The sequence below is a fragment of the Carcharodon carcharias genome, chromosome 23 (assembly GCF_017639515.1).
Source record: "Carcharodon carcharias isolate sCarCar2 chromosome 23, sCarCar2.pri, whole genome shotgun sequence".
In the NCBI taxonomy this organism is placed as follows: domain Eukaryota; kingdom Metazoa; phylum Chordata; class Chondrichthyes; order Lamniformes; family Lamnidae; genus Carcharodon; species Carcharodon carcharias.
The window spans coordinates 1,031,272-1,044,230 of record NC_054489.1 but is presented as its reverse complement, the minus strand read 5'-3'; the positions used below and the strand labels follow the sequence as shown (position 1 = coordinate 1,044,230).

Sequence of the window (12,959 nt, the reverse complement as noted above, 5' to 3'; positions counted from 1 at the left end):
GAAGTTATGCTAAACTCTATTGAACCTTGGTTAGAATACATTCAGAGGACTATGTGTAGTTCTGGTCGCCATACTATAAAATGGATATAGAGTCACTGGAAAGGGTGCAGAGAAGATTTGCAAAGACGATACCAGAAATGGGTAGGCATATATATCGGGAAAGGGTCTCTTTTCTTTTGAAAAAGGCTGAGGGGCAACTTAATAGGGCTTTTCTTAAACTCTGAAAGGTTTTGATGCAGTGGATGCAGAGAAAAAATATCCATTTGTGGGCAATAGTATAACTAGAGGCCATCAATATAAGATAGTCACCAAGAAATCCAATAGGGAATTCAGGAGAAACTCCTTTACCCAGAGACTAGTGAGAATGTGGAACTCATTACCACAGGGAATGTTTGAAGTGAATATTATAGATGGATTAATCTACATATAGACTGGGCAAACCCCCCAAATTAGCAATAATACTGTGGTGGATGAATTCTTGGAGTGTGTACAGTGTGTCGAGGAGCCAGCTAGGGAACAGGCTATCCTAGATTTGATATTGTGCAATGAAGAGAGGTTAATTAATAACCTTGTTCTGTGAGGTCTTTTAGGGAACAGTGACCATAACAAGATAGAATTCTTCATTAGGATGGAAAGTGAAGAAGTCCGATCTGAAACTAGAGTCCTAAATCTTAAAGGAAACTACGAAGGTATGAGACCTCAGTTGGTTAAGATAGATTGGGGAACTTCATTAAAAGGCATGACAGTGGATAGGCAATGGCTAATATTTAAGGAACGAATGTATGCATTGCAACTGTTATACACCCCTTTCTGATACACAAACACAACAGGAAAAGTGGCCCAGCTATGGCTAACAAAATAAATTAAGGAATAGTTTTAGATCCAAAGAGGGGTCAAATAAAGTTGCTAGAAAAAGTAGCAAGCCTCAGGATTGGGAACAGTTTAGAATTCAGCAAAGGAGGGCCAAGAGATTGATTAAAAGGAGAGAGATGGAGTATGAGAGTAAACTTGCAAGTAAAATAAAAGTGGACTGTAAAGGCTTCTATAAATATGTAAAAAGAAAAAGATTAGTGAAGACAAATGTAGGTTCCTTATAGTCTGAAATGGAAGAATTTATAATAGAGAACAAGGAAATTAAACAACTACTTTAGTTTTGTCTTCATGGAGGAAGACACAAATAACTTCCCAGGAATATTAGGGAACTAAGGGTCTAGTGAGGAGGTGGAATTGAAGGATATTAGTATTACTAAAACAACAATGCTGGAGAAATTAATGGGACTGAAAGCCGATAAATCCCAGGGCTGGATAATCTACATCCCAAGGTATTAAAGGAGATGGCCATGGAAATAGCAGATGCATTTGTCGCCATCTTCGAAAATTCTGTAGATTCTGGAACAGTCCTGGCAGATTGGAGGATGGCAAATATAATCCCACCACTTAAAAAAGGAGGGAGAAAACAGCAAATTACAGACTGGTTAGCCTAACATCAGTAGTAGGGAAAATGCTACAGTCTATTATAAAGGACGTGATAACAGGACACTTAGAAAATATCAATGGGATTAGAAACCTAAAAAAAAAGTCGGTCATTCAGCCCTTCGAGCCTGCTCCGCCATTCAATACGATCATGACTAATCCTCTATCTCAACGCCAGAATAGATGAGGTAGAACCAGTGGATGTGGTGTATTTGGAGTTTCAGAAAGATTTTGATAAAGTTCCACATAAGAGGTTAGTATGCAAAATTAAAGCACATGGGATTGGGGTAATATACTGGCATGGATTGAGGATTGGTTAGCAGACAGGAAACAGGGAGTAGGAATAAATGGGTCATTTTTGGAGTGGCAGGCCTTGACTAGTGGGGTACTGCAGGGACCAGTGCTTGGACCCCAGCTATTCACAATATATATCAATGATTTGAATGAGGGAACCAAATGTAATATTTCCAAGTTTGCTGACAACATGAAACTTGGTGGGAATAAGGGTGATGAGGAACGTGTCAGGAGGCTTCAAGGCAATTTAAACAGGGGGTCTGGGGAGAGCACAGGACTTTGGCGTTGAGATACAGGATCAGCCTTGATCATATTGAGTGGCGGAGCAGGCTCAGAGGACCAAATGACATACTCCTACTCCTAATTCCTACGTTTCTATGTTAAGGGGTAGCTAAACAAATGTATGAGGGAGAAGGAAATGGAGGATTACAATGGTAGATTTAGATGAGGCAAGATGGAAGGAGGTGGAGTGGAACATAAACACCAGCATGGACTGGTGGGCCGAATGGCCTGCTTCTGTGCCATATATCCTATGTAATCCGCACTGGAAGTTTATCTACAAAAATCAAAGCCACCTACAACACTGAACTGAGAACTGGCCATAAGCTCACAAGTAAAAAATGTCTGTAGATGGATTTGGATTTGCTTGGAGGCTGGCCACCAATCATGTGCCAAAGGGTTTGTGTTGGAACGTTTGCTATTTACTATTTTTATTCATGATCTAGATGTAGGTGTTGGGGAATGTATTCCAAGTCTGCAGATGATACCAAGGCGTGTGAGAGTCAGTACTGTAGATAATGCTCGACTATTAGAGGCAGACCCTGATGCTCTGGGGGATTCAATGCATGACTAGCAAATATTATTTAACACAGGCAACTGCAGAGTTCTGCATGTGTACAGGGCATTGCTGAACAAATACACCACGCTCAGCTGGTGGTGAGAACAGGGGGTGGTTAGGGTGGGGTGTGGGGAAGAGAGATTTGGGAATTCTAGCATATAGCGTAAAAAGCTCATGACATTTGCCATGTGTCCAGTTTTGGTCTAATTACAGTGTGTGATATTGAGAATGGAAAAGGCGCAGAAGGGGGCCATAAGATTAACTCCCAGTTTAAGGCACCTTAGTTACCAAGATAAGATCGGCTTAAAGCGCTGCGACTCTGCACTTCAGCAAAATGCAGATTTGGGAATGATTTGTTCGGAGGTTTATAAAATGGTAAAGTGGGGTTGTGTTTGCAGAAACAGTTTGTTTCAACTAAATTGATCAGGTAAAATCAGGAATCACAATCTCAAGTAAAGGGCAGATGTCGATTAGATGTCAGATGGTTGGGGGAGTTGGTTATTTAACCAGCAAACAGCAGCCCTGTGGGCAAAGCTGCCAACCCCTGCGACAAATGCTGATTAACTGAATTCCTTCAAGTGAGACCTGGACCCTTTCTGGCTGTGGCAGAGGTCGCCTAGACAAAAGATACAACATTAGATTGCATAACATTAATCAAGGTTAGGGTAGTCTACTGGACTAGTTTCATACAACTAAAGGGATTGAATAGAAATTTTCCTGTTTTTTTCCTGAATTGGCCTGACATTTTAGCCTCTCCCAATAGATTACATGGTTTTGGGTGGGGTGGGGAGTGTATATATAGCATACAAAAGGCACCAGCATTAGAAGGCAGACTGGGTGGACCAGTGGGTCTTACTCTGTCTGTACATTCGTTTCAAATGGAATTGACTGACATGCCAAAGGGCTTAAGGTGTTCCATAGGCAGTTCTATTCCTCAGAAATTCTCAAGTCTCATATAGACCCACTATTTTAAATCAACAGAGACTGACAAACAGTTACACAAAACAATCTTACTGTCTTTCCAAAACCATGCTCACGCTGGAGATTTCCAAACACATCTTGTGCACTGTATGGCCGATTCTGGTCATTCAAATACTTCAAAATAACAGGAGCAGCTAAAAAAGAAAACATTTTTCATTTCAATTAAAATGTTATAATCTCTTGGTGTTTAAACATGAATCCATTTCCTATCACACAAAACTTACTCAATCCGTAATCATTGTTTAACCATCATAGGGGCAGCAGTAAGATGCTCACTTTGGGTTCAATACAAGCCACTTATTTCCCAATATCAACATTGCAATCGTTTCTTGCTAGACATCTAGTACAATCTATATTTAGTAACAGTTTTCAACCAGCTTCATCCAGAGGTAAAGAATGGATGATGCATCTTAGTCTCCTGAGGTCCCCACCATCACAAATACCAGGCTTCAGATAATTTGATTTACTTGAGATGAAAAAGAAATGGCTGAATGTGCTGCATACAGCAAAGGCTATGGGCCCTAACAACAACCCAGCTGTAGGGCTTATGACATGCACCAGAACTAATCACACTTCTTACCAAGTATTCCCAGTGAAGCTACAACACTGCCATCTATCCAATAATGTGGAAAACTGCCTGTCCACAAAATGCAGGACTAATACAATCCAGCCAACTCCCACCCCATCAGTGTACTCTCAATAGCCAAAGTGATGAAAGATGTTGTCAATCGTGCTATCAAGCTGTAACAATCTGCTCACCAATGTTCAGTTTGAGGCCTCATTACAGCCTTAGTCCAAACATGGACAAAAGAGCTGAATTCTAATGGATGAGGTGGAAGTGACTGCTCTTGACATCAAGGCAATATTTGACCAAGTGTGCCATTAAGGAGTCCTGGTAAACTGAAGTCAATAGGAATTGGGTGGAGGGGGGCAAGGAGAGATCTTCACTGGCTGGAGTCATACCTAGCACAAAGGAAGATTTTTTATTCATTCATGGGATGTGGGTTTCGCTGGCTGGGCCAGCATTTATTGCCCATCCCTAGTTGCCCTTGAGAAGGTGGTAGTGAGCTGCCTTCTTGAACCACTACAGTCCATGAGGTGTAGACACACCCACAGTGCTGTTAAGGAGTGAGTTCCAGGATTTTAACCCAGCAACAGTGAAGGAACAGTGATATATTTCCAAGTCAGGATGGTGAGTGACTTGGAGGGGATCTTCCCATCTATCTGCTGCCCTTGTCCTTCTAGATGGTAGTGGTTGTGAGTTTGGAAGCTGCTGTCTATGGAGCCTTCATGAAGTCCTGCAGTGCATCTTGTAGATGGTGCACAGTGTTACTGTGCGTCGATGGTGGAGGGAGTGAATGTTTGTGCATGGGGTGCCAATCAAGCGGGCTGCTTTATCCTGGATGGTGTCAAGCTCCTTGAACATTGTGGGAGCTGCACTCATCCAGACAAGTGGAGAGCATTCCATCACACTCGTGGCCTGTGCCTTGTAGATGGTGGGGGCCTTGGGGAGTCAGGAGGCAAGTTACTTGTCACAGGATTCCTAGCCTCTGACCTGCTCTTGTAGCCACAGTGTTTATATGGCTAGTCCAGTTCACTTTCAGGCCAATGGTAACCCCCAGGATGCTGATAGTGGGGGATTCAGTGTAGGTAATGCCATTGAACATCAAGGGGCGATGGTTAGATTCTCTCTTGTTGGAGATGGTCATTGCCTGGCACTTGAGCGGCACGAATGTAACTTGTCACTTGTCAGCCCAAGCCTGGATATTGTGCAGGTCTTGCTGCATTTGTACAAGGGCTGCTTCAGTATCTGAGGAGTCATGAATGGTGCTGAACATTGTGCAATCATCAGTGAACATTCCCACTTCTGGCCTTATGATGAAGCAGCTGAAGATGGTTGGGCCGAGGACACTACCCTGAGGAACTCCTGCAGTAATGTCCTGGAGCTGAGATGACTGACCTCCAACAACCACAACCATCTTCCTTTGTGCTAGATATGACTCCAACCAGCGGAGAGTTTTCCCCCCGATTCCCATTGACTCCAGTTCTGCTAGGGCCATTGATGCCACACTCGGTGAAATGCTGCCTTGAGGTCAAGGGCAGTCATTCTCACCTCACCTCGGGAGGTCAGCTCTTTTGTCCATGTTTGAACCAAGGCTGTAATGAGGTCAGGAAATGAGTGGCCCTGGTGGAACCCAAACTGAGTGTCAGTGAGCAGGTTATTGCTAAGCAAGTGCCCTTGATAGTACTGTTGATGACTGCTTCCATTACTTTACCGATGATGGAGAGTAGACTGATGGGGCGGTAATTGGCCAAGTTGTATTTGTCTTGTTTTTTGTATACAGGACATACCTGGGCAATTTTCCACATAGCCAGGTAGATGCCAGTGTTGTAGCTGTAGTAGAACAGCTTGGCTGGGGGCCTGCCAAGTTCTGGAGCACAAGTCTTCAATACTATTGCCGGAATATTGTCAGGGCCCATAGCCTTTGAAGCATCCAGTGCCTTCAGCCGTTTCTTGATGGTTGTGCTTGTTGGAGGCCAAACATTTCAGCCCTGGCATAGTGTTGGAACTCCTCAGGGCAGTGTCCTGAGCCCAACCATCTTCAGCTACTTCCATTATAAGGTCAGAAGAGGGGATGTTCACTGATGATTGCACAATGTTCAGCACCATTCATGACTCAGGTACTAAAGCAGTCCACGCCCGTATGTAGCAAGACCTCGATAACATTCGGGCTCAGGCTGACAAGTGGCAAGTAACATTTACGCCACAAAAGTGCCAGGCAATGACCATCTCCAACAAGGGAGAATTCAACCATCTCCCCTTTAATTCAATAGTATTACCACCACTGAATCCCCCACCATATACATCCTGCAGATCATCGTTGACCAGAAACTTAACTGGAACATACATATAAAAATTATGGCTACCAGAGCAGGTCAGAGGCTCGATATTCTGCCCAAAGCTTTTCCACTATCTACAAGGCAGAAGTCAGAATGTGGTTGAATATTCTCCATTTGTCTAGATGAGTGCAACTCCAACAACACCCAAAAAGCTTGACACCACCCAGGACAAAGCAACCATTTGATTGGCATCCCAAAGTACCACATTAAGCATTTGCTCCCACTCCTGCTGGCATACCATGGCTGCAGAGTTTACCATCTACAATTTGATGCTTAACATTCATGGATACTGCGTTCAGAAAAGATAGAGAAAGATAAAGAAAAGGGGGAGCGTGGATGGCAAGCACTGATTGGGAAAGATATTGTGGTGTTGGAAAGAGAGGTTGCCCTAGAGGGGATTAGGATAGAATCCATTTGGATAGAGTTTAGAAGGGCATGATGATGCTACTGGGGTCAGAATACACTTTTGAACTCTAACCTAATGTATTCTGACCCCAGTAGCAGCATCAAACCTTTTAAACTCTAACCCAACGTATGATGATACATAGGAACAGGAGTAGGCCATTCAGCTCATCAAGCCTGCTCCCATTCAGACCATGGTAATCTACCTCTCTGCCATTTTTCCCCACGATCCCCATATCTCTTGATTTCATTAGTCTCCAGAAACCTATCGATTTCTGTACTGAATATGCTCAATGATTGAGCTTCCACACCCCTCTGGGTAGAGAATTTCAAAGATTCACCACTCTAAGTGAAGAAATTCCTCCTCATCTCAGTCTTAAACGGCCTGCCACTTACTACTGGGGGTATTCTATAAGCTTCCAAATAGTGGGAAACTGGGATGGAGGAGCTGTGTAATGATGTGCAAGAACTACAGATCTGTAATACTGAAGAACTTTTAAATACCCAAATTTCAATTGGGATAATGTTAAAGGGAAAAATGAGAAAGGAATTTCTGAAATACTGGTCAAGGAAGTTCTTCTGAACACATTCTCAGTCAAACTAGGAAGGAGGTAGGCTGGATCTGGTGCTGGGGAATGAGGTGGGCCAAATGGACCAAGTGTCTTTGGGGAACTCAAGGGCAAGAATGATCACAGTGTCATAAGATGTATATTAACAATGGAAAAGAGCAAGGAACAATCTCAAGTAGGGCTTCTAAATTGGAAAAGCACTTATTTCAATAGGATGAGAGAGGATCTAGCCAGGGTAAAATGGAACCAAAGTTTGCCAGAAAAACTGTAATGGAACAATGGGTAGTCTTTAAGGAAGAGATGTTTCAGGTACAGACTAGGTACATTCTAACAAGGGAAAAGGGTAGGGGAACCAAAGCCAGGCCCTCCTTGGATGATGAGGGTGATAGAGAATATGATGAAACAATCAAAAAGAGCATGTATGATACATGTCAGGTGCATACTTCAAATGAGAACCAGGTCAAATGTCATAAGTCGAGAGAGCAAGTGCAGAGGAAAATAAATCTGGCAAAGAGAGAACATGAGAATAGAATGGCTCAACATAAAAGGGAACCAAAAATCTTCTACTGGCATGTAAATAGTAAGTGGGTACAAAGAGGGGCAGTTGGGACCTATTTGGGACAAAAATTATAAATACTTAAAGGTGCAGGGCAAGGCAAGAGTACTTAATGAGTACTTTGTATTGGTGTTTACTGAGGAAGAGTAAACTGACAAAATATTGGTAGAAGCAGATATGGGACAGGGAATGGATGGGGTGAAAATTGGTAGGAAGGCTACACTGGAAATACTGGCTACGCTTAAGAGTGAATAAATCACCGGGTCCGGATGGCTTGCATCGCAGGCGAGGGTGGAGCTAGCAGAAGGGGTTGCCATAATCTTCCAATCTTCCTTCGATATGGGGGAGGTGCCAGGGGTTTGGAGAGTGACAAATGTGACACACTTATTCAAGAAAGCAGAGTTTAGTGACATTGAAACTACAGGGCGAGGCGCACACATCACGCATGCAGTTCCAAAGCAAATTATGTCACTGCTACATCCAGACAACTGCCTGCATCAAAGATGCCACTGGCCAAACTCAGCCAGAAAAAAAAATTACACCTTGAATTGGAAACTGCAAACAATGCTTTATGCCCTTCTCTAAAAATAAACACCTACCTTTTTAAAACAAAAATGGTAATATTTAAGCAAATAGAGTATCAGATAATCATTGCATGGGGTTGGGATTGTTCCTGATATAACTGTTTCAAGACATGACTGTAATGCTCCAGAAAGCAGCACTTTTCTGATCTGATCAAAGATTGATAGATATTTTAACAATTTAAGTAGACAGCGTGCTGCTTTACTCTGCATCTATGCTGTATCTTTCTGAAATATATTTGTGCAATGGGGCAATGTTCAGGACAATTTCTGCTATGTCTAACCAGTGCTGTAAGTACAAGAGAAGGGAGACAAACGACAGCTAAGGCAAGAGGTGGCAAGGGCCACCTTGGTTAGCTAACAGGATTAAATGGGTCTTTTTCGGTCGGCAAGCTATAACTAGTGGAGTGCCACAGGGGTCAGCACTGGGGCCTCAACCTTTTAACAATCAAAATCAATTACTTGAATGAAGGGACAGAATGTGTGGTAGCTAAATTTGCTGACAAGATAGGCAGAAAAGAAAGTTGTCAAGAGGAGGTAGAGTCTGCAAAGGGATATAAACAGGTTAAGTGAGTGGGCAAAAATTTGGCAGATGAAGTATAACATGGGAAATTGTGAACTTGCCCAATTCGGCAGGAAGAATGGAAAAGGAGTATATTATTTAAATAGAGAGAGATTGCAGAACTCTGGTCTAGAGGGATCTGGGTGCTCTGGTACATGAAGCACAAAAAGTTAATATGCAGGTACAGCATATTGTGATTAGGAAGGCAAACAGAATGTTGGCATTCATTGCATGGGGAATGGAATATAAAAATAGGGAAGTTTTACTTCGACAGAGCCTCGGTGAGGCCACATCTGGAGTTTTGATTTCCTTATTTGAAAAAAGATATAGTTGCACTAGAAGCAAGTCAGAGAAGGTTCACTCAACTCATGCTTAGGATGAAGGGCTTATCCTATGAAGAAAGGATTTTTTTCATTCGTTCATGGGATGTGGGCATCACTGGCTAGGCCAGCATTTATTGCCCATCTCTAATTTCCCTTGTTCAGAGGGCATTTAAGAGTCAACCACATTCTGGAATCACATGTAGGTCAGACCAGGTAAGGACAGCAGATTTCCTTCCCTAAAGGACATTAGTGAACCAGATGGGTTTTAACGACAATCAGCAAAGCAATCAGACTTTTACTTCCAGATTTTTATAGAATTCAAATTTCACCATCTGCCATGGTGGGATTCAAACCCGGGTCCTCAGAGGATTACCCTGGGTTTCTGGGTTACTAGGCTAGTAACAATACCACTACGCTATCGCCTCCCCTGAAGGCTAGGCCTACATCCATTGGAGTTTAGAAGAATGAGAGGTGATCTTATTGAAACGTACAAGATCCTGAGGGGACTGGATAGGGTGGATTCTGAGAGGATGTTTCCACTTGTGGGGGAGACTAGAACTAGGGGACGACATTTAAGAATTTAAAGAATTAAAAATAAGATTAAGACTGAGATGAGGACTTTTTTTTTTCTCTTAGAACTTCATTATTCTGTGGAATTCTCTTCCCAAGAGAGCAGTGTAGGCTGGGTCATTGAATTTATTAAAGGCTGAGTTAGATAGATCTTTGATAGACAAGGAAGTCAAGAGTTATGGTGGGTAAACAGGAAGTGGAGTTGCGACCACAACCAGATCAGCCATAATCTTATTGAATGACGCAGCAGGCTCAAAGGTCCTATGTTCCTAAGGCCTTGGGAGAGGCGTGGTGAGTGGGAAGTGAATAGTGGGCAGCGAAGGCTCAGGAAATGAGCCTCTGGGAGACAGCAACAGCTCAGGAGAGGGGTGGTAAGCGCGAGTTTGAGGGCTCGGGAGAAGGGTGGCGAGAGAGAGGCAGAAAGAGCTTGGGCCAGCAATGGACATGACAGCGCAGGCGCAAATCGGTATTGCCAAAACTGATGGCCACACAATGATGTCAGTGGTGGGAATAAGAACACTTGCCAGCAGATGCAGCAGGTGCCGAGTACACAAAGACAACTGTTCCTGTTCTGTTTCAGGAGTCACAGTGATTTAAGGAAGGGTGTAAGGACATTCCTCGGCCAGTCAGTTTTAGAAATAATAATCAGGGGAAAAAAGTCAACAGGCACTTGGAACCAGTATAGATTTGTAAAAGGCAGGTCGTATTTGAATTCTTTGAGAAAGTAACAGAGAAGGTTGATGAAGGGAATGCAGTGGCTGTTATCTATCTGGATTTTAAGAAAGTGTTTGACAAAGCGCCACATAAAAGGCTGGTTAACAAAATTGAGGCTTAGTGTCAGCTTGATTAAAAAATTCAACACAAGAACAAGGAGTAGGCCATTCGCCCCCTCACACCTGCACCATGTTATGAATTCAATTCATTATCTGTGTGTGTGCTAAGTCTGCAGTGTATGGACATTGTAACTTGTAAGGGACAGAATGTTCCAATGCTGTTACAGTGGTTCCTGCCTAGTAACAAGGATGGGACCCACTGTGAGTGTGTTGATAGATTTCTCAGATCAGTTCAAGGGTAAGTCAGTTTTAGTCAGTCATGAGCAGGTAAAGAAGTGCTTCATTTAGCCCTGGGAGCCATTTACTTGTTCTGTACTCCTGAGAGGATTCAGCTTCGCGGCAGCCAGCCAAGAAGTGTCACAGACAAGACAGGGATACAGGCAGAGGTTCCAGTTAAGTTAAATTAAAGAAAGTCTGTTAACTGCAATTCTATCTCCATACTGTGGGCCATTGGGGCAAAGGGAGGGTACCCCTTTGGGAGTGGTAGCTACTTTTGGAGAGTATTCCAAGACAGGATCTTCAAAGCTGGAGACTGGAAACGGTCATGAGAAAGACAAAGTTTCAGTGAGCTTGGTTGACTAACGTCTGGGTGGGTTCTTCAGAAATCAAAGGACTGTCATGGTTGCATCTGTCACTTACTCTGTAGTGTGGTGTGTCTGAGCACAGCTTGTCTGTTAATTTACATGCATCTTAAGTTGATTCTGAATGTTAAAGTAGAAGATATACCTTGCAAATTGTTTTATCCTTCTAACATATAGTAAATATTGTTTTTGTTTGTTCAAAACCCTGGGATCTTGTGGCTTTATTCCAAAAGCAGATGTCTTTAATTTCAACCTTTAATTATTTGAAACAAAACATTGCTAGTTCCTAACTGGACTCCCCCCACCACAACATTTATTGCCCATCCCTAGTTGCCCTTGAGAAGGTGGTGGTGAGCTGCCTTCTTGAACCACTGCAGTCCATGTGGTGTAGGTACACCCACAGTGCTGTTAGGGAGGGAGTTCCAAGATTTCAACCCAGTGACAGTGAAGGAACGGTGATATGTTTCTTAGTCAAGATGGTGAGTGGCTTGGAGGGGAACTTCCAGTTGCTGATGTTCCCATCTATCTGCTGCCCTTGTCCTTCTAGGTCAGGCTGGCCCAATCTTTTTGCATGGGGGCCACATTTCAATTTCTCTCACACACGGGGCGGGGCTGATGAGCAAATTTTGGAAAGGTAATGTTTGACACAATATTAAACATGAATTTTTTTTAAAAAGCTGACATATGAAAAGAAACAACTTGGTGAGCAAACTAAAAAGTCACAATAAAGCGACAATTTAAAAAATGAGTAATAAAGATGACCATAAGAACGTGAAAGGGTGAGTGTTTCTGTGTCCAGCTCACACTCAGTCTCAAGGTGTCACTCACTCACTAACTGTGAGAGTGCCTGTTGGTGTGTGGGGTGAGGGTGAAGGAGAACCCAGAGGCAGGGAGGAAGCCGCACACCCCCACCCTCCTCTGTGCACCCTCATTAAATCAGCCAGAGTGGGTGCGGCTGAGGAATAGCAGACGTGAGGCCTTGCCCTGAAGCCTAGCGGTATCCGAAAGTGGGTGCCCGCCAAGGACCAGGGGAATCGTGTGGAGAACTGGGCCAGATCACCAGGAGCGGGGTGAAAGCAGCTAGAGCTGGGCCAGAGCACCAGAGGCGGGGTGGGTGGCGGTGAAAGAAGGAGAAGCGTGTTGAGGGGAGGCCCCACATGCTCCAGAGTCTCTCTATCTTCACATACTAGCAGTTGCCAGTATTCACTGCTCCTCCAATCACAGCCTGTTTCTCTCCCATGTTTGCTACAGATAGGCTCACGTGCCTATCGGCAGCAAATGCAACAGAGAAATACATCGTCACTGAAGGAGCAGCCGCTTCAGAAATCTTCAAACTCACTGACCCATCTTACCAGCATTTTCAACAATTGCTCCATGGGACACGCAGAGGGGCTTCTCTGGCCCACAGGTTGGACAAGCTTGTTTTAGGCACTAGCGGTCGAGGGTTTAGAAGGTGCTGCCAAAGTGGCCATGGCGAGTTCCTGCAGCGCATCTT

General features: G+C 43.6%; 2 protein-coding genes across 7 annotated transcripts in view; both read right to left on the bottom strand.

Moving 5' to 3' along the window:
- cntnap1 (contactin associated protein 1) overlaps positions 1 to 12,959 on the bottom strand; it is a 1,152,571-nt gene that overhangs the window by 454,741 nt on the left and 684,871 nt on the right. The window lies entirely within an intron of this gene.
- The window catches only part of LOC121268995 (PSMC3 interacting protein), a 55,413-nt gene that overhangs the window by 34,084 nt on the left and 8,370 nt on the right, over positions 1 to 12,959 (bottom strand). For both annotated transcript variants that reach the window (XM_041173327.1, XM_041173328.1), the window contains one exon: positions 3,620 to 3,720. In XM_041173327.1, the coding sequence (XP_041029261.1) occupies positions 3,620 to 3,720 (101 nt within the window). The remainder of the gene's footprint in view (positions 1 to 3,619; positions 3,721 to 12,959) is intronic.